Here is a 21,988-nt window from a genome sequence, read left to right as displayed (position 1 = left end):
CATTTTCTGTAAGACAAAGAGATAAGGTCAAGAAGAGAGGACTCTGTGAAGTTGTGGGTGGTATAGTCCTGAAAAAAGTGCATTGAATTGACCTTGATGGGAAAGAGAATTCACAAAAGGATGATGTTTTGTAGGAGGAAAGGGAGTAGTGAGCTTCAGACAAATCTGTGATACTCTTTGGTGAGCAAAATTGCTGAAGAGAAGTTCAGGGATGCACGTGTGGATACATAAGTCAAGGCCTGTGCCCCACTCTGTAATCTTCAGTTGTAGTGTTAAATACTTTGGCTGCATTAGGGCAGTGATTTCCCCTGGGAAATAAAGGAAACTTTGTGTACCCCCTTCTGATCATGCATAGCAAGCATCCTTAATATCTTACATCTTTTCCTGGCCAGTGTCCTCCTAGTTTCCTATGAAAGAAATTAAATAGGCCCCTTGATATGCTGTGAGAAAGGAAAGAGAGCAAGCACTGCTGCAGCACATCTGATATTCCCTGCATGTTCAAGCAGAAGGGAAATGTGGCCCTGGTGTACCTGGACAAAACATGGGCTTGTCTTCCTCTGAGGCCATGGCAAAGGTCATTCATCTGTCACGTGGAAAAACAGTTGTGATTGCTCTCCAATGACTTCATGGGTATAGTGAAAATGAATTCAATCACCTTTTTGATTAGGTGACCAAAAGACAAATAAGCTGAGCTGCTTTTTTTTCCCTGTAATTTCTTCATACATATGCATGCAGAGGGTAACTTCTGAAATAAGCCATTATGCAGTGCCTGACTTTGCAAAAACTTGTGATTTTTAAAGGGGCTGTTTGACATACAGCTTGCAGAGGTTAAAGAGTAAAAATGTATACACAGCTGATGTATAGAACTCAGGGCAAGTGTTTTTTCATGGTGGAGGTATAAATGCTTGTTATTACGCATCATTGATATTCCAGGGGTTTTTAGAAGCTGCAGAGAAACGTGCTGTTCCAGGCTCTGTGTGTCCTGGTATGCCTGATAGTGCACCTGAAACTACAGAACAGGTCAGCACTACACCATGATGCTTTCTGGGTCAGAACTAGTCAGATTTGTAAATTAATGTAATTCAAAAGAAAGGCATTTCAGTTTTTGCTCCTAGGAGCTGTTAGCCTTACATAAGCCCTTCTGGCAACTGGGAACTTAACATAATAAAAAAAATTGCTGTCAATATATATTTTTAAACATTTTTACTTACATCCTGGCTGTCCATGTGCCTTTTTTCAGTCAACTGTTACCATGAGGGGGTCACTGGTAAGCAAAGATACTTGCAGAGCTACTGCTGAATTTGCCCAGATGTTAAAGAGCTAGGGCCAATCTTACCTGGACAGAGCTGTAGAGTACCTGTAATCACAACCCAACTTACAGCTTTAGTATGCTCTGGTATTTTGAGCCCTTGCAGAATTTGTGAGCCTAAAGAGTTAGTGGTTGTATGTTGTATCATAATTTTGTGCAAAAGAAGTCTCAGATACCTTTACATAGGGCAGGTGCCTAAATACCAGTGCAAATGCAGGTTGAAAAAGGAAGGATTTTATTCCTCCAGGTTACTGAGATGGATACTGATTTCACTTTGGTGTTCACTGGTATGACATTGGCATTTGATTTTTTAAGTAATCCTGTATTCATGCAGAACTCTTGTATAGGAGCAAGCCATGTCTAAAGAAATCAGCAAATATTTTGAGTGTAGGGGCTTGACTACATTGCTTTTTAGATTTAAAAGGAAGCTATCTTGGGATTGTTTCTTCCAGCTTTCTAAAGAGAAAGTAAATTGATAGTCACTGAGGGGAAGATGTGCTGTTGGTGAGGTTTGGATTGATACATTTCTATCTGTAGTTTCAGCTCTTGATTCTCTCTAGTTTCAGTCACTTCTATTTTTATTTTATATGTGTGTATATAGATACACAGTTTCAAAGACATAAAGAAAAGCAAACTGCATGTGTATATCAGATTTAAAATCACAAGCCACTAATGTATTTAGGAATATTTATTCAGTAGCTACTAACTTAACCACTTTTTGGAGAGAAGTTATAGTGAAGGGGTTAGTAAGGGTGTGATGCATATGATGTTATTTTTCTTTCTGAAAGATTTGGAACAGATTCCAAACAAGAAACAAGTGGAAAGGGGATTCTTTCTTTTGTTAGCTAAAGTCTTTTTTCAAACTTGGAGGAAGCAAAAATACATCTTTTTCTTCATAACCCCTTCAAGCCTGTTACTCTCCTGGGTTTAATATTCTCAAACAAGATAGGCCTAGACTGATGTGGATGTTCAAACCTTTCTGCATCAATCCAGAGAGCATTCTGGGGAAGCATAAGTTTCATTGGGAAGACCCAGAGAAGCTGTGCTATCCTGAAAAAATGTGGTTTTTACATCAGTAAGTAACTAGGCAGCAAAGTAAAACAAAGAGGGGAAATACAAAGTAGAAAAAAATCCAGCAGAAAAGCTCAGTCCTAATGATGACACAATGATTGATGGTACTGAAATTGCAAGCATTATAAGGAAAGCTTTTAGCAATATAGAAATAAATTATGCATATAATTTTTTTGTTTGGATGTATGAAGTACTCCAAACATGTTCAGTCTGCAATATATGGGTTTTTATTTGCCTTTTAAACCTCTGACCTTGCACCACCTTACCATAAAAGCAGATCTGTTGAGTTTCCTCAGTTTAACATAGCTAATCTCTATGTTTGGGAGCTGATGAGAGGTTGTAAAGGTATAAAGGTGTGTATTCAGAGTTTTCAAGATGGAAACAGTTGGGTTAGAAAAGAGATGTGAACATGGGTACATGGGACATGGTCAATAGCTGGGTTACATGGGCAGCGCTGCACAGGACTGGGAGCTGTGGACTGGGAGCGCTGGGAAACCCCAGCTGGGGCATGATCCAAGTGTTTCTGCCTTCACTACCCCCTGCCTTGCCTTACCCACAGGGGAGCTGGCCTGTGACTGTGGTACCATGGGGTGAGAATGATGAACAGCATGGGGAAAAACTGCATCTAAAAATTCTTGTGAATCTGGAATTAATTTTCTTGCAAGGAGGAACTGATAAAAGTGTGTCAAATAATGAATGCTGCAGAGAAGGTATGTCATGAACTTTTCATGGCAGAGGGTAGGGGGATATTTAAATAACTTAAAACTTGGCAAATTTACACTGAGTGTAATTACATTGTGGAATTAATTCTTCATTGAAACTCAGTGGAGCCAAGAATTCAGCAAGATTCAAAACAGGGTTCCAATTTTCCTAGGGAGGCAAAAGGAACTCTGAGCTGTGGCAGTGGTTTTTGCAATGTCGTGCTCTGAGGTTTGGGTAAATCTCTAATAGCTTTTGATATAATGACACTGTGAGGAGAAATAGTAGATTATTGGCATTTTCTCTTTGAACCTTGTTGCTTAACTATGTCCTCTAAGTAACTGTATGGACTGAGAGACTGGAAAGAGCATTGGATGGGATCCAGTGTGACTGTTCCTCTGTTTTTGAGACTGAGTGGGATCCAGTGTGATCATTCCTGTGTTTCTTACACTTTTCTATCCATGAAAATTAATGTCTTCAGACATCCAAAGCATGACATTATTAGAGAAGTGGCAGAAGCCTTAGTTGCCTTCAGGAAGACACAAAGATGATGCATCTTTACATCTTAAATGTACAGGTTTTCAGATACCACTCACAATTTTAATTTAATATAACTATGGTGGGGATCACCTTTTAGTTAAAGAAAGCTTCTGATTATGCTGTCCTTGTTTGAATTATAAAGACAAAGATTCCAGTGAAAACTGAGATGTTCAGGTGGGGATGTTGGCTTTGCAGTGCTACCATGGTAGGAAATCATACAAGAGTGACTACATCAAATGGAAATGGTGAGGAATTCCTGTGAATTGCAGACTGAAACTTCCAAACTGTGTGCAGAGGGTAGCAGTTGCAATGTCTGGTGTCAACCTTGGCCATGGAAAGCCTTAGCTGGACTCAGCTGATCCAGGAGGATGTTAGGATGAGCAATACCTGAGATTGCAGATCATTCATAAATATAAATGACAAAAAGCTGATAAACCTTGTGAACATTAAACAGCAAGGGAGTGATTGAATACCTTTCCAACGCAGCTTCAGGGTCTGCAAGTCTGAGTGAGGCTGGCCAGTGCTCAGATTGTGTGTGGACACCAAGATGTGGACACCTGTGAAGCAGAGCTGAGCAACTGATTATTTGCAAGGCAGGAAAGAATGTAGATGAGAATTGAGATCCCTGAAAATGGGATTGTGGCACAGCCTTGCAGCATCAGTGTCCATTGGAAAGAGGAGAGGAATAAGGAAAATATCAAGCCTGGGTAAGAAATAAGCAGAAGAAAATCGAGGTGCGGTTTGTGCCTGGTGCTTCAGGTTTATCAAGTTACTTCTTAAGCATCGCCTGGTCCAGGAGCTGCTGTAGATGATGCATTGCTCTGCCCATGTGGATTTACAGTCAGAGCTCTGGATGTGTGGGACAGCCAGCAGTGGTGGCCTTCAGCAAATACTTCATCTGTGCTTTTGTCAGGTTTAAGTGGACAGTTGTCCACCTACACGGGGCACTCAGGTCAGCAGCATTTGTGGGCCAAAGAGGTGCCCAAGGACACAACTTCAGGACTGAGGATATTGGATGGCTGTACAAGGCCAAAGGCTGATAGCTGGTGTGTGAGGCTGGTCATGTGAATTTCTGTCCAAAGCAATCTAGGTGGATGTGCTATCTGAATTATGTTCAGAGTTTTGTGTATATTTGTGCAAATCCTCCCTTAATTCTTGATTTCTTAGTTTCTTAAAAGATGGCTGTCTTCCCAGGCTCTGCTAGTCCTATTTCCCAGCTAGGACTTAATAACAGATTATTAAATCAAGTCTCTTGTTGGTTTTCTGCATGTTAAGTACTTTTTATTGTCACTTCTAAAGTATAGCTGTATTATAAATGTAAAAGCAAATGGAGTGCTGGGTTTTGTAAGGTGTGTTATTGCTGTTCCTTTGCTCCTCAGGCTGGCAAGTTTGCCAATTTACCTATGGATCCACAAAATAAATAAGCCACAAGGGGAATTCCTGCAAACCAGCAAATCAACAAACATTTGCAATAATAATTAGCTACTTTTCACTGTGTGACAATTGGAGAACAAGAGCAGAAGAGTATGTTTTGACCTATTGATACAAACATGCATCCATGGGCTTTCTCAGAAACTTCTAAACCTCCAGCCCTGTCTGTGAAAGCCAAACTCAAGTGCTGAAACTTGTCATGGTGGGAAATGGCCTTTGCAAACGCCTGCCTGTTAGAAAAGCAGTGCTGGTTTTGGCTTCTAGCACAGGTGAAAATAAACACTCCTCAGTAAAATTTTGCTTGCTTTTATTTTAGTAAGTATAGCTATGATTTAATTCCAGCTTCTTTTTGAAAGGAACTCCATATTGCAGGAAAGTATGTAACAAGGATGTGAAATTAGTGGCTTCTTTTGGGTTGAAATACTTTATTATTTTTTGAAATCTGAGGGAAAAGGCTACAGAAATCACAGAATAACCTCATTAACGTATGAAATAAATCATGAACTCAGAACTGAGGAGAAAAAGAAATTGTTTGCACATCTGGCTTACCACAGCAAATTTCCATATCTTGATCAGGAGAAGTTGTAAGCTGGGAATGGGGAAAAAGAAGGATGAGAGTATGAAGATTTGATTTTCCAGCTGCATGCAAGCGTGTGCCCTGGACCTAGCAGAGGTTTGCAGATTTCCAAGTATTTCACAGGCTCTGGAGGGTCATAATTCCTATGAGAACAGCTGCTTTGTGCCAACATCAGCATGAGCTGTCACATTAGGTCTCTAATAATGTTACAGACCTTTAGGAGCTCAGAGGTGAACAACAGTAGGGGAAAAAAAATAGAATTGTCAAATGTTGTGAAACCTGTGGAGAACAGGGACATCGATTGTGTCTTGAGGTAATTGAAGGTATGCAACAATTTTTCCTTTCAAGTTGTTTTGCAGGCTTAAGAGAGTAGGATCTGAGTCAGCCTTTGGGAAATAGCAGTCCTTGAGTCAAAGGATGCATATTTCCAGTGCTTCATAAACACTTTGCCCACATAACAGGAGAACAGCGAGGTGCTTTTGGGCTTTTCTGTTCCTTTAATAACATGCTAGGAATTGAGTTGAGTAATCAAATGATATTAATTCATCTTGCTGTTTGAGGTCCTTGTGGAACAGAGTGGGAAAATGACATGAATGCATTTTAGGTTATTTCTTTCAAAAGTGGAATTTCAGTACTCTGGTTCATGCAGAAGTACCCCAGTGACAATTTTCAAATGTAGTTTTTTTGCGTAGAAAAGATGAAGTGATCTGGGTGTCTTAATAACAGGAATTGCAGTTCATGTATTGCAAAGGCCTTTAAATAGCTGCTTGTTTTGTCATATCTGGCTGTTGGATCAAATAGACTGTCAACAAAATGTATTTTAGCCTATCAGCCTAAATTGCATTTGCAGGCTATAAAATAAGAATTAATTTTTCTGATTTCTTGAGCCCTGAGACAGGTTTCATTTACTCTACATCAGCAGGATAGGTAGATCATTTTGCTCTGCATACATTTTCCTTAGTTTTCAGGCCCAGATTTGTTTAAAAATTTGAAATGGGTTTTCTTTGAACTGCATATTAATAGAAATGAGTGTTTAGTTTTTTCATGTTAGCAGGAAAATAAATACTTCCAGGAACTGTGCAGTTTGGGAAGCCTTTGTCTTCTTAGAAACAGTTTGTGTAGTGGTTATTATATGTTAATAACAGCGGAAGAAAAATTTGCTGAAATAGGCAACTAGATAATATCAGCACTGGAATGCTAAAAGCAAAACTTAAAGACGGGGAGGTAAATTTAAACTTTACAAAACACAACCTGAATTATCTTTGATAAGATAGGTTTTACAAAACTGGCTGATCTCTTGCTTTTTTGAGGTAGTCCACTTTTTTTAGACAAATGAAGTTTGACTAACAATGAACCAGGAAAACCAGTGGTATAGGATTAAATGGAAAATAATTATTTCAAGTTGAAAATATTGAGATCAGTGAAAAAAAAATCCCCAGAATGGTAAAGAGGATGCTATAGCAGCTAGGAATAAAAAAAAAAAAATTAAAAAATCAGTACACATGAATTTAGTTCCAGATGAGACTCAGTTCTTTCTGAGAGTGTTTGACAAGCTCTTCTGCAGTACGTGGGACTCTGTGACCCAGATGTTGCCATGTACTTGTCTGACACCTTTTAAGACCTCTTGAAGGATAAGGTTGGTAAAATGGCAGGTCACTTTTTGCTCGAGTGAAAGTGAGCAGTGAGGTTTGTGAAGAAAACCATAGTCCTTCCCTCCACAAGGCTTCTTCAGGGAAGGCATCACTTCCAGGTTGCTCTGTTCTCTCCCCGGGCAGCCTCTGTGGTCTGTCTCGCCAGTCAGCAGATCACCACTGGCCTTCAGTGGGACAGAACTGAAATGCAGATGGTCTGCTTTGGGGTTGGTGCCTCATGTGCTAAAGTGAAGTACTGAGGCACAAAATGATGAACAAATTTCCTTGGAAAATGGCACCAGTATTTGTGTACTATGGTATTACAGTTCAGACATTCCTGGGTGTGTTTTCTGTGTCTAGCAGTAATATCAGAGTTACTTTTCAACTGTGTGAGAAGTAGAACAAGAGTAACACAATTTTGCACCTGCTTAGGATTATTTGGACTGTGGAATGTGCATCAGAGGATGTTGATTAGATTCATAAAATGTACCTGAATGCAGCGTCCTGCTGTGTCTAGGTTGTAAGTGCTCTTCTGCTTAGTGAAACTATGAAATAACAAAAGGGTCCATTGCAGCCATCATAGCAAGAACCTAACTGAAAACCAAGAGGAAATACTGTAGAAAGAGGTGTGGGCTTTTCTAAATTTATGTGACTTACTCTATGCTTTGGACCATGTCCAGCCTGTCTCACAAAAATTGGAGAAGACGCCTTCATGTATAAGAGTACGTGTAAAAGCACATAGAACTAAACTTCCTTTCTCCTCCAGATCTGAAACAACATCTTGCCTCTTAGGTAAATCCATCAATGGCCATCTTTCAGTTCTAAGAAGAGAACTCTAAATGAGGTAGTGTTATTTTACACAGAATAGTTAAAAATCTGCTGAGACAGAGAGGATGTGAGGAACTATTCAATGTTGTTGCTAGAATTCCCATCACTCAGAGCAAAGGTGTTCACTCTGATCTGCTGTTCTTGCCTAGCAGGATCTTGGACTGTGCAATCAAGGAGGTTGTTCCTTTTGGATGCTTCTGAAATGAATGTGTTTGTGTACTTTTGAGGGCTTTTTTGGAAGGAAACAAGTTATTTTACTCTTGTTGGAAAGCTTGAAAAAAGAACTGGAGTTACTGGGGACTAGAACGAAGGCAGAAGGGGTGTGTGTTAGGTTGTTGAGATAATTGCTTATCAGAGCTTGGAGATGTTTGGAGGCTTCCTTGAGCATTGCATTGTTTATATTAATTACCCTTGGGCTCTTTGAGCCTAGGACAGGATTGGTTCTCAGCTGTTGGGAGTAGAAAAGCAGATGATGGATCCATTATCAGGCTTTTATGAACATCAGGCATTTATGATCCTTGACTGCCTGCAACTAAGTTTGTGATAGTAGAGGAAATAACTTATTTACTGAATTTAGTAAATTAGGAATCACTTCAGGAATAGGAATGTGAATATTGCCATGAAGACGTTTATGTTCTCTTCATAATTTTTAAAAATTCTTCAAAGTCGTGTGTGTCATGTAGTGAAACATGGTGCATTAAAATTATAGACCAGGTTATTTGGCTCAGTGATCTCCCAAGTGATACATTTTTTAAAACACTATGGTCACTCAACATAGCTGTCCTGGTAATTCCAGTCCCTGTTCACGACTACTTAAAACTCTTCTATATTCTTCCACAACCATTCATGGTCTGCAAATTGTTTAAAAAGGGAGTATTCCTGCTTCAGCTTTCCCATGGTAGTTAAGATATCTCTGCTTTTCTGTCTTTGCATCCAGCTGTCAAAGTACGTGGAGGTTTGCATTTGCATGAGGAGGTTTTTAGTTTTCTTTCCCCAGAAGAGGTTCTATTTTTACAAAAGCTGTGGGAAGAGATTTGGACATTTTGGCATTCTAATACTAAAGTACAACTGCTCTAAATACCTATTTTTAAAATCAACATAATGTCTTTAACCTACATTAGGATAAAATAGCATTATTTTATATACTGTAGATAGAATCAGTTCTATTATTGACTACCATAACTAATACCAAATACAAAAGCTTTATGGAGATCCCAAGTCAATAGGGAGAATGGTGCAAAACATCAAGTAAAAGCAGTTATTTTATTTTTTTTTCCCCAGCATATGAAAACAGGAGTTCCAAATTTCTGTTCTGAATTGCAATTTGGGATGAGATCTGGAGTCATACTGTGGTGCATCAATATACTGGGAGCAAAATTATGGATGAAGGATTTCAAAATCTGTTGATTTTTGGAAGATTTATGTTCCCTTCCAAGAAGATTAACCCATTTGCACTTTTTTGGTTCAACTTAGTAATCTCAAGAGTAGTAAAAAGATGGTTAAAAGAACAAGGCTGCAAACAGGAAAATTATTTTTGTAGGCTACTTCCTGGAGAAATGACAAAAATAAGAAATTTTGCTGTTAATGAATTTTACCATTCTACTTAGATATTGCAGATTTTTCCTTGTGAAAAGCCTTGAACATATTTTTCTACCCAGAGGAGCAAATATGCACACAGACTTGTTTGGATATGTATTCTCAATTTTGTTTCGTACATCTATTATATGTTCCTCCTTTAGGATTCCTTCTCCTCCTTCTCCTGCTGTATTTTTTTTTTCAAGGCATTTTCAGGGCTGGGAAAAAATCGGGACACAAATTTGCAGTACGCAGCGCGGCATTTATGGAAATGTCTGATTTGCTCTGAACTGTAAATTCTAAATAATGATAAGTGGAATTACTGCTGTAATTATCTTTCTGTAGGGAACATTTCTAACTTGAAATATAAAGCCTGCCTATTAAATAACATTTTTCAGGAATGTTTCCTTAGGCAGAGATTTTAGAATTGTATTTTATTTTTATCTCGAGCAAGATCTGACTCTGCACCGTTTGTTAGAGACAGGGAGAATAACTAGAACAGGCAAATGCCTCATAGGCAACAGGAAAGCCAGTGGAGAGATGAAAGATGAGCTTCCAGCAGCTGCAGAAAGGATATACACTTCAAGGGTGCCCTATAAGCCTTATAAAGCAATAAAGGAAGGAAAACAACATTATGAAGGGTCCTAACAGTCATAAAATTCCAAAAATGGCAAGGATTGCTTTCATTATATAAAGTGTTCGTTAAAGCTTTAAATAATGAAATAAACCCTTGACACTGAGAATGGAAACCTTCACTGTTCCACCAGCCTCTGTTTACTTTACACTAATCCAGGCCATAAAAGTAGTGCCGCGCAAATTCCCCGTTCCGAGGGAGCTCCGGGATGCCCGAGGACCACACAGCTCCCCGGCTTCCAAGGGGTCTCAGCTTGCCTGGCTCCTGGCCCCGTGCCACCCAGCTGGCAGACACTGCTGCTCCCCAGCCCAGCCAGCCCAGAGAAAGTCTGAGTCACAAAATCCCTGGGATTGTTTTAATTGGCTTAAATTAGGTATTTCGGGGTTCTTCTTGGGGGATTTCCCCCTCGCCCACGGATTTGTTTTTCCTTTCTTTTGAAGCCCAGGAGTATTTTGGGTGTTGGAAAAATGTGCTGAAGACTTTGGGACCAGAAAGTAAGTGGGGAAACTCATTAAGGATCTTCTGGTATTCAAGGTGGAGATACTAAGAAATGGCTTCCATACAAATTTATTTGCTGCTTACATACTTCTTTAAAACAGTAGAATTGGAATTGAAACTAAGCACTTGGGGGTTATGCAGCAGATACTTAATTTTTCTATCAAAAGAATGGGAAGAAAGTATTTATTTTGAATAGGAATACTTTCCAAATTCAGAAGACCTTGAATCTCTTATTTAAGCCCTGTTAAAATAGTTTACCTTCTCTGTTAATAGCATAATCTGTTTAAATATTTTCTCCTGAATTAGAACCCTCTTTAGGAAACATTATAAGCTTCACATTGTGAGTACACATGGAACACTCTGCCTTATCTTTCACTGAAATTCAGCCATTTTCTGCTTTGCTTGCAACAAACAGGAACAAAATGTACCCTGGGGGGAAAAAAGGGAATTCAGATATAGGTGGGTAAAATTGTCACCTTTAAAAAAAAAAAAAACAACCTGAAAACTTTAAGCTACAGCATAATCTCCCTAAAGGCACTTGAGCAGTTCTGTAATTTAGGGCACTGGTTGCAGTGAAAGTGTAGCATCCCATTAATTTTTCTGCCCACTGCCATAGTTGGCCATTTGTTTCTTCATCCTAGTTCTGAGCAGTTTTCTAAGATGTTGCTATAGCTGAACATAATTTTTAAAAGACATTGAAAAGAAAATTACTCCTGATATATATTTTTTGTGTTCTTGTGTGTGTTACATGATATATTTGTGGAGCTCTGGTATCTCTGTACTTGCACCCTCCAAAATGAAATCTTTTGTCTCTTGGCATATTTTTGGGAGACCAGACAGGGAGACTGTCTGCATCATGAGTGGGAGAAGTAAATGACTCACAGTTCTCTTTATGAGGAGCTTTGTTTCATTCAAATCCCTCTTGCCAAGATGCTGACACTGAATTTGAGTCATCAGCAATAAACAAGTCGTACAGAAAATTGAATCTTTAGAGGGCAGAAAATCATGGGCAAAGGAAAGGCACTCACCAGTGAGCTCTGTGTTAGTGTGTGCTTGAGAGGAGTTACTGATTGCATTATTTCCCGTGGTGGATTTTTCCATAAGTGCCTTAAACTAATTCAAAGTCCCAGCCTGGAATTTCATTTTGAAAACATGTATGTGTAGTGAAAACAGCAGCATCAGTCAGGCTTCGAGATCATGGAGTATAAAATTGTGTTTTCACTGCACTAAATCGGGTGGTTTTTGTCATGAGCTTTTTACCTATGCTCTGTTATGAAAGGCTGAGATCAGTAAGAATTTTTTGCATCTTCCAGGAAAAAAGATGTGACATTTAGCTTGTGTTGGGTTTTGTTATTTCTTTTTCGTCCCCTGTATAATGCAATAATTTTGAATAAATTTACTTCATATATCATGGCAGCAGTTCTTCAGGACTGCATGTGTTTGTTTTCAGAAGTGATAATAGATCAGCTAATAGGTATTTCAGTTGAAAATGAAACTCTTGTACTGTATCAACTCTAAGAATTTTCTTTCATGAAAGTAGCACAGTACCTTATTTTTGTGTAGTACTGCTCTTTTTAACCATTCTCAGCTTTGAAAGTGCAAATGCTTTAAAGAAGGGTGGAAATGCACAGATATTTTCATGTTTAATAACCTTCATATTTTCACATTTAATAACCTTCCCTTCAGCAAAACACTAAGAAGTCAATAATTTGCTGATTACAAAATGTGCCTTTTCATTTTTGGTTTAAGGTCTGATTCAGTGTAGGACATGACATACAAATGGATGGAGTTGACTCATGGGGAGGCCCAGAAAGAACATAGGATAATGGGAATGACTTCAACATTTACGGGCATTTCTTGCTTCTCAAAGTGTCTTGCCCAGTGTGGAGTATCCCCAGGGACTCTCTATTACCTGGTGTTCCTTTCTCACTCATGACGGGTTTGTGCTGTGGTTAAATTGCTCTGACCTGCCTGTCCCAGCTTTAGACCACTGTCTCTGTAATGGGACAGAAATCCAGCACTTTGGAAGGAAGGAGGAAAACCCAGTAAATGTTCAAAGAAAACACAGTGTCTAATGCAAGCAGTAACAGTTGTGATGAGCATAGTCGAATGAACTTACACTCCGGCACGGCTTTGCTAAATATAGCTGCAGAGGACTTGTTGTCTGCGGGCACTGGTGTCGGAGAGCATTGCCATCTGCAGCTGGGGAGGCAGCAGAAACAGGGCCACAAATCACAAATGAAAGAGATGGCAGTGGGATTACGGGCTGCCAGAGCCCTGGTCCTGTACTCGGCTCAACTGGGCTGACTTGCTCCTTGGAGGGGTGCATGCTCTTTAGTTCATGCTGTCCTTTTTGTTGCAAACATGGCATTTTCCCTCTTGTGCCTGGAGAGACTCTCTAAGACTTATTTCAATAGAAATGAACTTGTTTTGGTGAAAGGGGGTCAGTGTACTCCATGCCTGTTGTTCAGCAGCCCTTGGACAGCCAGTTTTAAACATGGGAAAAAGCAGGGTAACATTTGCTCACTGTTGGTGTGTTCAGGTCTCTCAGGCTTGTGCTTTGCTCTCCTCTGCTGGCCCTTGGGAAATACACCTGTGGCCTCCCATGGTGGCAACCTGTCAGATCACCAGTGGAGGTGAGGAAGAAAAGAGTAACGTGTCCAGGGGAAAAAACCTGGAGAGTGCTGATGCAGACAGGAGGCTGAGATCCTTGGGTGCAGTGAAGTGAATGCAGCCTGGGAGGAAGGGAGTGAGAAGGAGGGCAAGGGCTGGGGACCAGCTGTAGGATCAAGCTGAGAAGTAGCAGAGCTTGACAGGGCACTTGGGAGCAGAGCCAAGGCCAGGGGATGGGGCGAGAGCCACGGCAGAAGACGGGCAGGCAGGCGGAGCAGAGGCTTGCAGGGAGCTGCTAAATGGAGATGCCACCTTTCAGCCGTGTGGCTTTATGTGATCGTGTCTTGTCCCAGGGACACCTATCCTCAGAGTGCCCTGCAGCCATGTGCTCCTTCTGCTCCCTCACGTCCTTAGTGCTGGAGTCTTGTCACCATCCATTCATCCCTGGCCTGACCTTTTCCTTAAACCCATTGCCAGCCTTGTCTCCTGTGCAAGGAGATCTAAATTTGCAGAGGCTTTGGAGAGTGGGTGGAAAACCCAACACATTCTGTCTGCTCAAAGGACATTGTGGGTGAGACCCTTTCCCCTCCTTGAGTCTGCTGGCTTTTCAAGAGAAGAGTTAGTTAAAAACAGAAAGTTACCATAAATCCTTTCTTCCTAGGGCAAGAAAGTATAGTTCTAGTTATCCTGTTGATACTCTCAAAAAGCCAAGATTAAATGCAGCATTGCAGTATGGAAGAACATGAGCTAGGTGGACCTAACTGGAAAGAGGTTTGCACTTCAGATGATAAATGTAAAATTATCACATTCCTTTGCAAAGGAAGGAAGGACATAGTCCAAAGGTCTTAGTGTTGTGTTGAGAAAACTGAGTGAATGGCGATTTATGATAAGGACAGAGTTTAAGCTCACCTAACCTTTGGTGAGCTATGCTTAGTATACCTTTAGAGCTTACACAATGAGTTCAACACAGCTTTGAAATGCAGTAGATTTACATATGTCATAATATTTTAATGGTTAACGAGCTATTGTTTATAATCTAAAGTCAGTCTACCTGAAAAAACACAAATGAATACAAATAGCATTAATCATGATAAATAAAGCATAGTACTTCCCCGGTGTATATGATACACTTGACTTCCTTCCACCTCAAAATGGTGAAAGTGAGGCTACAATGAAAATTGTGGAGATTTTATATTTTGCTTTTATATTTTGCTTTTGCATGGTTTTTATAGTTGGTGACTTAGGAAATTATGGACATGATTATAGAAAGTTTGGTGATAATTCCAAATTAATTTTCTGTTTGCTCCTGGAAACAGAAATATTTCCATAAAAAATTGTCTCAAAGACTCATTTTATTGGTGATTTTTTTGGTGGTGTCAGTGGTCTGGGGAAGGAGTTACTATTGTTTCTGCCCAGAGTAGTTCTTTAATGGTGATCATCAAAAGAGTGAGTCTGGATACCCATTTGAATAAAAGAGATACTGACAAGAGATAACACTTGATTTTTACCTTTCCCGTGACTGGTTTTGTTCCATTAAGAAAACACAGGTTTATAAACTAGTGGAAGAAATTTTAAGGCAGGAATGGGTGCAGGTTGCATGAGCCATGTCTGGAATGTATAGCTTGAAGTATTGATTGGCATGTATATGTACCACCATGCGAGTGGAAGAGTAACCAATAGTCAAGCACCTGTTGTTAATAGTTTCAGATCTAAAATGTCATTTCCAGCTTGCACATACCACAGAGGAGCTGTGGTTCTCCACAGGCTACCTCTGCTCTCCTAAAAGAGCAATAGTAAAATAAAAAACCAAAATTTTTACTCAGGCTGTGTCTGGAATGTGCAAGACTTTGGTGTTGATGAGCAGAGGAAGTCAATAGTAATTTGTTTAGCAACAGTTTGAAAGAAAAAATTCTTCACATTTTATAATTTTCACATAAAAGCAAACACATTTTTCATTAAAACATTTTAATGAAGTGGTGTCTATTGTTACTGTCTGGTTTGTGAGAAGCCAGTGATTACAATGGAGAGGGAGCTTGTTTCACTAGCTTGAACACATGCCAGAAGTGTTCAAAATGGGAAGAAATGTGCTTGAAAAGTCAGTGGGTTTGAACTTTAAAGGCTTAGGACCTCTTGCCAAGTCTGCCACTTCTTCCCTGCATAAATATGGGAATGTTATCATTTGAAGTGCTCCAGTCTTGCTCTCCTCATTTAAAAACCCAGATATTTTAGCTGGCTTCTTTTGTAGAGCAGTTTGAGATATGGTAGTGAAGACTATAGGTGTTATTTTAAGGGCTGTTTTTGAAGCAGGGGTGAGGGGTTGGCTCAGGACACTGTCAGAGAGAGATTTGGAGAATTTTGCCTCCTTATTGCTTACTGGAACCTTTTCCAAGAAAAGGTGTTTCAGCAAGGCGTAGCAATTAAAGATGTTTTTATGTAGTTATTGATTTCAGACCAGCAGACATTGGTGCTAATTTAGCACCCATTTGCCAGAGCAGCTGGGATTGGAATGAGTGTGTTGTTCCCTTGGCAAACAGTGTCCTTAGGTAAAGGTTGAGCACAGGGATGGAGCAGCACAAACAGCCTCACGTTGCCATGTCCAGCTGGACACTACAGTCAAAGCTCCTCTTCTTTTTTGTGGTTTCCACCCTCCTAAGCCCTCAGCCTTTACCAGTATAAAAGTCCAATATCGCAAGTGAGCTTTAACTGCATGATGAGTCTCACAGTAGCAGATAGGCCTATTGAAAGGGCAGGAAATATGGTGTTATTTTAAAAAATCTTTGAATTTTTAGTTTCTAGAGTAGCTTATATTGAACACAAGCATATATGCATGTATTAAATTCAATATTTAGCTCCAGAGTCAGGACAGTCTCTCTGCTTTGGTGCCACACTTCTCCTGAAATGTAAGAAGACTAAAAGAATATGTTTTGTTCTACATGACTAATTATGAGTCATTTTTTGCTGGAAAACTTACAGAAAACTGTTTTTTTAATCTTTATATTTAAAAAAACATAGCTTACCTGGGGAAGCTTGAGGCCCAGTGAAGTGTCACTTTAATTGAATTTAGGAAATACAGATGTTTGCCTCCAAATATTTTTTTTGATACTTATGTGGAAATCCAAACAAAGAGTCTTTATGGTACTATTTTCTAGTGGATCTGTTGTAGCTCTGTTTTATTTTTGTTTTGTTCCTTAGTACTGCTCAGAAATTAGCTGAAACATTTTTATTGCAGAAATGATATAGTAGCAGTTTCAAGTCTTTTGTGCCTTACATGCTCGATTAGAAAAATCTCATTAATGATAGAAAATGCTAATCAGTGATGCGTTTTGCCAGCCACTACAAGCCCACGCATTCTATATAATCCATTGTTTATTAACCTAATGAAGGTCATTGCAGCTTTTGAAAGCTTGTTGCGCAGCACGTCAAAATGGTTTTGAAACTCTGTGCTGCTGGACTTTGGTGCTGAAATAAGTCAAGGTTGGGTATTTTCTTGCCAGAATGGCTCTGGCCTAAATTGACTTTTTTCTGGGTAGAATGATCATTCTGTGCTTTTCATTTGTTCGTTCTAATTGTCAGGGTGGATGAACAGTGCAGTGGTGGCTGAGCTGATGGTGCTGCCATTAAGAAGCTATACACTGTCTTTATCCACATCTTATTGATTATCCTTTTCTTTTCTTGGCAGGTGACATCACACAGAAGGGATATGAAAAGAAGAGATCAAAATTAATTGGGGCCTACCTGCCACAGCCTCCCGGTATGTGTATCTGTGCTTGTGATATATGAAGATGTCAAGTGTACTGATAGTTGCCACTGTAGAAATCTGCATCTCTGAAGAAACGGATGTGGCAGAAACAAAGCTATTGTTATGCAGAATAAGCTTATTCCATCCATTTTGTGTGTATTTTTATATATATGTCTGCTTTGATGTGTGTGTACATTTTTTACATACATTGGTGTGGGTTTGGCAGTCATGTCTGGAAAATTAAATCAGCCTAGGCTTGTTAGAGAGGCATTGTTTGTTGGAAGGAATGCAGGAATCCAAAGGAAAACGTGATGTCCTAACTCATTAACGTCTCAGCCATGTGAAGTTTTCTGAACAGAACTATGCAAGAGTGGAAGAGAACTTTGGATCTTTGTAACTTCCTCCATTTCTGGGTTTCCTGTCCACATCTCACTTTTGAAGACACTAGAGAGGCCATCAATATCCTTAGAGTTCAGCTTGTCCTAAGGTGTGTGGCAGCTGACCTTTTACACATTCCTGGTTTTAGTATTAAGGGATAGGCTGCATGCAGTTGCCCAAAAGGTGTAAATGAACCTTCAAACTAAATTTCATAATGTATTGCTTCGTTGAATTTATTTCATATATGTGTTTAAGAACTTTCCAGAGTTCTTTTACTCTTGTGAGGCACTGGATCACAAAGTTCAATTTATTGTTGTAGGTATTGGTGTAGCCCTCTCTTCTGTGTTGGTCTCAGAGGAGTGTGCCTGTGCATTCCTGCTCTCACTGACCTTACAGAGGCTCCACTTAGGCTTCGCTGTTCTCTGAGCTTTGATTTTGTTGCAGGCTTCAGCACCAGTTTCTCCTTCTTTTACAAAATCCTTCCTTTTTAGTGGAATTGATGGGGTTTTATTTAAACTGCTGATGTGTGAAGGCACTGCCTTGTTCTCTCTTCATCAGGTTTGTATATCTATTGTCTAGCTCCAAAGCAGAATGCTGATTTTGTGCCTTTGGATTTCACTTGGTCTGCTCCACTGGTGGGAACTCCTCACAGAGATCAGTGTTACAGACACCTCTGTTTTCTGAAGTGATACAGCCTAGTTTGAGGGTGTCTGTGACATTCCCAAACCATTGGGAGCTATTAGAGAGAGAAGCAAATCAAATCAACAGAATTACAATACCAGAGGTGCAGTATATTAAATTTCTGGGTATTTATTGGTCCAACCCGACTATCAGACATACATTAGTCTTCACAGCTGGCTCTCATGAGACCTGCTTAGATTTGCTGGGCAGTGGAGAGCCTCACAGCAATCCTCAAGGCAGCAGCACAGTTGGAACCAGAATCTGTTTATTTTTTTTAGTTGTTACTCTCTTCACACAAGGAAGTAGAGCTGCTTCTCCAGAAAGCTCACAGTCCTCTGGTCAAACTATATCCATGGCTGAAACTGCTGGGGGGTTCATATGCATGTAATGATGAAAGAGAGAACATGGAGAACCCTCACAGATTTACCTTTCAAGGTCTCTGCTGTGATACTGAAGTTTTGCAGTGTAAGGAGAAGCAGAGGGATCTCTGTAAGACAGTCCCGTGGCGATGTCCATTCAATAACTTAAAGAGGTGATGATTGAGAATGTAGCTGACTTAGAGCTGTTTTAAGGATGGGACAAAATGGAATGAACATTTTCTGCTCACCCAGTTGCTGGAAAATCCCTCACAAGGAATGTGAAATATGGATGTGAAGGTAATAGGATCAAGAAAAACAAAGTATTGAAATATTGTCCACTGTTTTCTTGTAAGTATATTAAGGTCAATCATTTAGCTGATGGCTAAATGGATTATTTTATTATAGTGGAAGACACTACTTCTGCTGTATTAAAGTATTTTCCTCCATGAAGGGATACTATTTGTGCTTGGGTCTTTTGCTGTCTTTGTACTTTTTGTTTGTTTTGTTGTGTTACCTTTTGGACAAACCTTGCAAAGGTTTGATTTGATATAATCCTTCTAAGACATTATTCATCTGAATGGCTTTAAATCCCCGCTCACTAGGAAGGGAGAGATGAATCCTTTCCAAGAAGAAGTAGGATGACAAAACAGATGCTGCATTTTGTAAGCCTCTGTTAATATCTCAACAATCACATACATGACCAATTAGCCTTTAAAAAAAAAATTGCAAGCTGTTTTGATGGGGAATGTAAGAATTTATAAGCTGTGACGGACTTGGATCTTGGTGTTACAAGGGAATAGAGGTTTTAGAGATATTTTAGAGATATTTTAAGAGTACGGATGTGAACATGACTTTTGCTGGGATGGGAGGTGTTGGGAAAGTGTAGGAATTTGCATTCTGTGACTGCATTCAACAAACTAAAGGAAATCCAAAGGCATTTCCCCTCTGCTGGAACATCCAGTCCTCCCGCTGCACCTTTGCTAACATTCCTAACGCCCATGTTGGCAGAGTGGAACATCGACCCGCGTTGGCTCCGTGGGTGTCCTGTGGTGTCTGTGCGTGCGTGTGCGTGTGTGCTCTACTGCATGGGGGCAGCAGCTCCACTCGTTGCTGTAACAAATGTAAAAAAACTAAACGTGAATTAATTAGTTTTTTTCAACTTGTTACAGCAGCGAATGGAGCTGCCGCGGTACGGTGTAGACTGCAACACAGTGAAGGAGCTGCCAGAAGAATGCTCCGCACTGCCAACATTGGTGTCTGTGACATCCGGGAAGCGGCCGCTAGAGAGAGAGCAGCCAGCACAGCAGGAAACCGGCCTCTCTTTTATTTTCGTTTTGGTGAGCACGATGAATGTATCTTTTCCAGTCCATATCTGTATATAACTGTGCCTCATCTGGAAGCCTCTGGTAGACGCCTACATCAGTAGGATGGACATGGGGCTGCCAGCTGCAAGGCAGGACAACCAAAGGATGACATCTGGAAGGCCGTTGCTGACTTTCTCTGAAGTGATGGGAAGGGAGAAGGAATAGCTCTTCTTAGTAACATTTGAACGTATTAACACTTCTCTAGCTTCCATACCATGGATACTTTGGAGGAGATTGCATATGATAAGCTGGTGAAACACAAGAATGCATGTGTTTCTAATTCCCTTTTTGGCACTGCCTTTTTACAGTGCTCTAAACAGGCCTAAGCTCACCAGATTCTGGAGGAAGCTGTAAAAGTCTAAGCACCCTTAGTTCTATGCTATTTTCAAGTAGAGATCTCTGCCTGAGCTCTGCTCACATCCAAGCCATTCAGAAGCAGCCTGACTTCCAGGAGCATGCATCAGGCTGGTAGAGCAAGCTGAAGGAAGAACATTCCTCAGGGTTACATCTCTGCAAGGCAAGGCGTGACTCTAGCCATGCCTATAGAACTGTGGCCTTCCCAGGTACCCATGGCAGCACCCGTGGCTGGTGGCAGGCATTCTGCTTTATCCCTACATTTATAGCAAGGCTGCAGAGGATCCACAGCTCCTCAACACACCAGATTTTCTCTTGCCAACCATGTGGGCACATGGAGGACGTCACACTCTAGCCTGTGTGCTTGTCCACGCTTGCACAGACTGTCCAGACATGTTGTAAGAGATGGCTGGAGGGAAGATAAGATTTACAGATCTGTCAGAACAAGACATACCTGTAAAAGTGTTATCTATTTCAGAAACCTTCCCCACTCATTTTCAAACCAATTTGCTATAATTCTGTAGAGGAGGCCTATATTGGATTCTCACTGTGTTTGTATTTCTTCTCCTACACAGGGCTGCTATAGGTCAGGTTCCCTCAGTTAACTTCCTCTGCCTCAGATTTTTGCAAAATGGAAAGGGTTTCATGTGAATTGCAATTTCAGGTTGAACAGTATTAGTGATATTAAACCATGTGATAAATGTAACCAGTAAAAGGGCTGTAGGCATATATGAACAGACGTACACATATCATCTTTTTGTCATGCTTATTGGGATGCTGTCATTTTAGAGTGAGAGAACTGTTATTTTTCAGGAGTGGGATTAATGAAAGGTAAAGCCAGGCAACCATGTGGCTGATACTCCTCCAGGTGATGGAGCTGGCTCTTAGGCTCCCTGTTTCTGACAGGACAATCCCAGAGAGTGTATTGTCACATGCTGAACAGCAAACCCACAGTGACACACAGGGGATGTGCCAGATCCACTGCACATCTGCAGGCTGACTCTGCAGTGCATGCACAGCAGGTCTGACACATCCAGATGCTGCACAGACTGCACATATGCAAAGGACATTTGTACTGTTCCAGCCAGGCTGTCGAACATCCAGAAATCCGGAACAGATATGCTGCATTTGGCAGTGTTAATGGGAGAAGGGATGGGGGAGCCCCCTTTTCCTTTCCCATTAAATCCCCACCTGCTTTAAGTCAGGGAGACAAAAGTACAGCTTTGTTTCTTCAAGATGCTTTCTCAGGATGTGAGTTTGTAGCTGGAGATGTTCTCTGTGCAGAGCAATTTTTCTTTTCTTAGTGTGCCCATGTGTCAGACATCTGAAAATAATAGTGAATCCAGACCTTTATATCTGTACATACATCCCAGTCCCTCTTGTGTAGTGACCTTTCTCTTACTGCCTCTGTAGAGAAGCCGTGACAGCCAAGAGCTGAAGTGACCACTTAAACAGGGATTTATTTCAGAATAACTTTCTGAATTTTATCTTGATTTGATCATTCAGTTCTGGGTAAGATAATGTGGACAACTGCATGCGCACTATAAAGAGAAACCCTCCCTAAAAGGAAAAAAAAACTTAATTACCTGTATTCTCTGTAAGCTGTGGTTTTACCCAATTTGCTTCCAGTGTTTTGCTAGGAAATTTGATTATTCCTTCACAGACAATGTTGTTATCAATTAAACATTGCTCCTAACAGCTCAGACA

At 40.3% G+C, this 21,988-nt stretch overlaps 1 protein-coding gene across 5 annotated transcripts in view; it reads left to right on the top strand.

Annotated features, from left to right (window-relative positions):
* Positions 1-21,988, top strand: part of DIP2C (disco interacting protein 2 homolog C) — a 309,807-nt gene that overhangs the window by 148,197 nt on the left and 139,622 nt on the right. For 3 of the 5 annotated variants that reach the window (XM_038160679.1, XM_038160689.1, XM_038160669.1), the window contains exons 2-3: positions 17,086-17,157; positions 19,733-19,900. In XM_038160679.1, the coding sequence (XP_038016607.1) occupies positions 17,086-17,157; positions 19,733-19,900 (240 nt within the window). The remainder of the gene's footprint in view (positions 1-17,085; positions 17,158-19,732; positions 19,901-21,988) is intronic. The other 2 variants (XM_038160697.1, XM_038160704.1) reach the window with 1 other exon arrangement.

Source organism: Motacilla alba, chromosome 2 (genome assembly GCF_015832195.1).
Source record: "Motacilla alba alba isolate MOTALB_02 chromosome 2, Motacilla_alba_V1.0_pri, whole genome shotgun sequence".
Taxonomy (NCBI): Eukaryota; Metazoa; Chordata; class Aves; order Passeriformes; family Motacillidae; genus Motacilla; species Motacilla alba.
Note: the sequence above shows the minus strand (reverse complement) of the source record. Positions and strands in the feature narration are given on the sequence as shown.